This window comes from Propithecus coquereli, unplaced genomic scaffold (assembly GCF_000956105.1).
Source record: "Propithecus coquereli isolate 6110/MARCELLA unplaced genomic scaffold, Pcoq_1.0 Scaffold163, whole genome shotgun sequence".
Classification (NCBI taxonomy): Eukaryota; Metazoa; Chordata; class Mammalia; order Primates; family Indriidae; genus Propithecus; species Propithecus coquereli.
The window spans coordinates 1,262,927-1,266,087 of record NW_012140858.1 but is presented as its reverse complement, the minus strand read 5'-3'; the positions used below and the strand labels follow the sequence as shown (position 1 = coordinate 1,266,087).

At 35.4% G+C, this 3,161-nt stretch overlaps 1 protein-coding gene across 1 annotated transcript in view; it reads left to right on the top strand.

Annotated features, from left to right (window-relative positions):
* The window catches only part of KIAA0368 (KIAA0368 ortholog), a 139,538-nt gene that overhangs the window by 86,065 nt on the left and 50,312 nt on the right, over positions 1-3,161 (top strand). Inside the window, exons 10-12 of the mRNA XM_012641131.1 lie at positions 1,556-1,605; positions 2,658-2,724; positions 2,819-2,941. Of these exons, the coding sequence (XP_012496585.1) occupies positions 1,556-1,605; positions 2,658-2,724; positions 2,819-2,941 (240 nt within the window). The remainder of the gene's footprint in view (positions 1-1,555; positions 1,606-2,657; positions 2,725-2,818; positions 2,942-3,161) is intronic.

Below are 3,161 nucleotides of genomic sequence, written 5' to 3'. Positions count from 1 at the left end.
GAATTAAAGGCATAAGTTGAAATTTATTTTGTGATTTATTTCCATATGAGACTATTTAGATTTGGCTTGTATTGGGAAACAGTGTTAATTCTTAGGGGCTGAGATTTTACTGATTAAAAATTCTGTCAAAACATGCATTCAGTAAATTTTTGATTCCTTAACCTAAGTGGATGAGGATTCCTTGGATTGGATTGTAGATTTTTGAATCCTATTTTCCCTGCTGTATTTCTCTCACATCTCCAATATTTAGGAGAATTTGCTAATAAAAAAGGTAAGGTTTTGAGAACTTTAGTTAGCATGATTTTCCTCAGTCTTAGCTAAACATGAATGCATGTTTGCAATAGTTTAGTGAGACCGAGCTCTTACCATTTGAAGTGAGAATTGAATTTGAATCCTAGTTTTGTTCTTTGGTGAGTTACTTAAATTCTTTGGACCTTTGTTCTTTATCGGAAAAATGAAAATAATACTGCCACCTCATTGGATTATTGTGAATTTTAAATGAGTTAATACCCGTAAATTGTTCAGCACAGTCAAGACGCACTAGTAGATATTATTAGTGAAAAGCTGTTTATTTGTTGTGCAGCTGTGTTTTGAGGGGCAGGTAGGCCTGGTTCTCCTAGCTTCTTTCTCCTGTTGAATAATGCTTGCATGTTAAGGTCTAGGGGAACCTTTCAGATTATTTTTATGGTATAAATAGATGCTTTGGAGTCATTGGTAGGAATAAAAATACCTTGCGGCTTTTGGGGAGAAACTGTATATTTAAAAATAGGTTAGAAAGGCCAGATAACCAGAGGGCCACAATCCCTTTACCTCCAGATGACAGCTGCATGTCTTTTCAATAGATGAATCCATAAGAGTGGTCATTTTAGTATAGAAAGATGAATCCTAGGTTAAATGTATAAACTTCAATTACCAGAAGTTTGTTACTGTATTCTGAGTAATCAGTTAGACTGTGGGTTTTCATAAAACCTTGTAAAATTCTATCTGTATCTTGAGGAGGGAACCTCGATAATTTACATGATGACTGCGACCTCCTTAATTTTTTTATGGTGGAACATAGGAGAGGAAGTTGTTTATTATAGTACATATTTTTAGAAAATCACACTACAACTTACTGCAGTTTTGGTAAGAGAGGGAGGATCCTACTCTGTTAGAATAGTGATGAATTTTCCGTTGAGTTTAACTGTTTTCCTAATGCCTTGAAGGTAAATACTGGCATTTGCAGGTCACATGGTGCTGAAAATACCTTGAACTCAACACTAGCTAAGAGAAACTTTTCCTGTATGACCACTGCATTTTCCTTTTGGAATGAGTTATGGATGCAAGGTTTTGTTTTGTTTTCCCTTTTAGTAGTGTGATGGATTCTGGGTTTGGATATTTTTGTTGTTGTTGTTGTTCAGATGCTAATATCATGCAGTTAGGCAGAGTGAGACGTAGGTTCAACAAGGAGTAAAATAATGCATGTAATTGCAGCGAAAAGGTTTTGCTGTTTACTGTATTTTTTGTTTTGTCTGTTTTTTGTTCTTTCTTTTCCTTTTTTTTTTTTAATTTCAAGGACCCTAAACTACTGTCAATGGCATATTCAGCTGTTGGAAAACTCTCCAGGTGAGTAAACTCTTTTTTAGTGAGAGATACCCTGTTGGTAAACTGAGAATAATTATGTGGCATTTAATAATGGACGGAGAATACATTTGTTGTGATTCTGAGAGGAAATGCATTTAGTAGTCATAGGTTGTTTAGAAATGTCTTCTTTGTAGTAGAAAAAGATAGGAGACATTTTAATTTACATTTGAAGATATGTTACCATATTAAATGGGAGTCTTGTGATGAGATTTTGAACCGATTGTGTCATAGTGGGTTACTCTTTTTTTTTTTTTGTACCCTAGAGACATTTGATTGACCTTAAGTGTTTTTGTTGCTACTTCTACTAGTCTTTATAATCCCAGTAATTGAGGTTTTTCTAGTGATTCTCTTTTCCGATAGTGTTTATGCTTTTGAGTAGCCCTGTTTCCAAAGCCAGATTTTTTTTTTTTTTTTTGCTCAGTATGATTTCCTCATTCCAGTTCCTCCTGGTTTCATCTTCATTATATTTTAAAGCAGGGAGATAGAGGTGAAGCATCCTCAGTGGCACCATGTGTTGCTTCTGCCCCAGCGCAGGTTTTGTATTGGCCTGTATAGACTAGGTCTCGCTGTCCTGTATGGTACAGGGGAAGAAGCTTCAGGGTTCAGAAGAAAGCCACCCTGGATCAACTGATTCAGTGTAGGGTTGTTGGCAAACCTTGTCCCTTTTCTGTTGGCATGAAATCGCAAAGCCCCTTATTACAGTAGCCTTTAGTTTAAATTATAATTTAGTCTTAGCTATTTTTTTCATGTTAAAATCAGAAATGTTAACTGAATGCATGGAATGCTGTAGAGGGACTATCTGGAAAATATGTATAATAAGGGTTTTTTTGGATTAGAGAGTTGAATTAAATACTTACTTTTAAAATATTCGGCTTTTGGGAGAGGTAATCTAATGATGCTGACAATTGTGTTCAGAGTGAGTTCAGAACTCACTACGAGTTCAGAAAATTTGTGCTTAGTTTCACTTTCTCCCTTTTTCATCTCATGAAAATTTATTATTATAATAGTAATGATACTCTTATATTCTCTTACAGTCGAATGCCCCATTTATTCACTAAGGATATAGCTCTTGTGCAGCAGCTTTTTGAAGCCCTGTGTAAGGTAGGAAAAGAGCTGGTAAATGTATACTTTCTGTTTTGGATGCTCACCTGGAAACCCAACAGGGAGGGAAATGCTGTTTTTATCGTCTGTATAGGAAGAGCCCGAGACTCGACTTGCTATTCAAGAAGCATTATCTATGATGGTTGGAGCTTATAGCACTTTGGAAGGAGCACAGCGAACTCTCATGGAGGCACTTGTGGCTTCATACTTAATAAAGGTAGGTCTGTGTGAGCTATAATACCTGGTAGTATACACATTTCACATTTTTAAGAACAAAATTTGAATTGCTTTCTCCTTAACTGTTTTTGATAATTGAGAGGAATATTTGCTTTCACTTGGACTGTGATTTATGATCTGTTTTTAATTCTTCAAGGTGAAAATTTGATTTTAGGGAAGAATTAGTGGTAGTGATGTTTATGTTTAAAGCCTTTCATGTG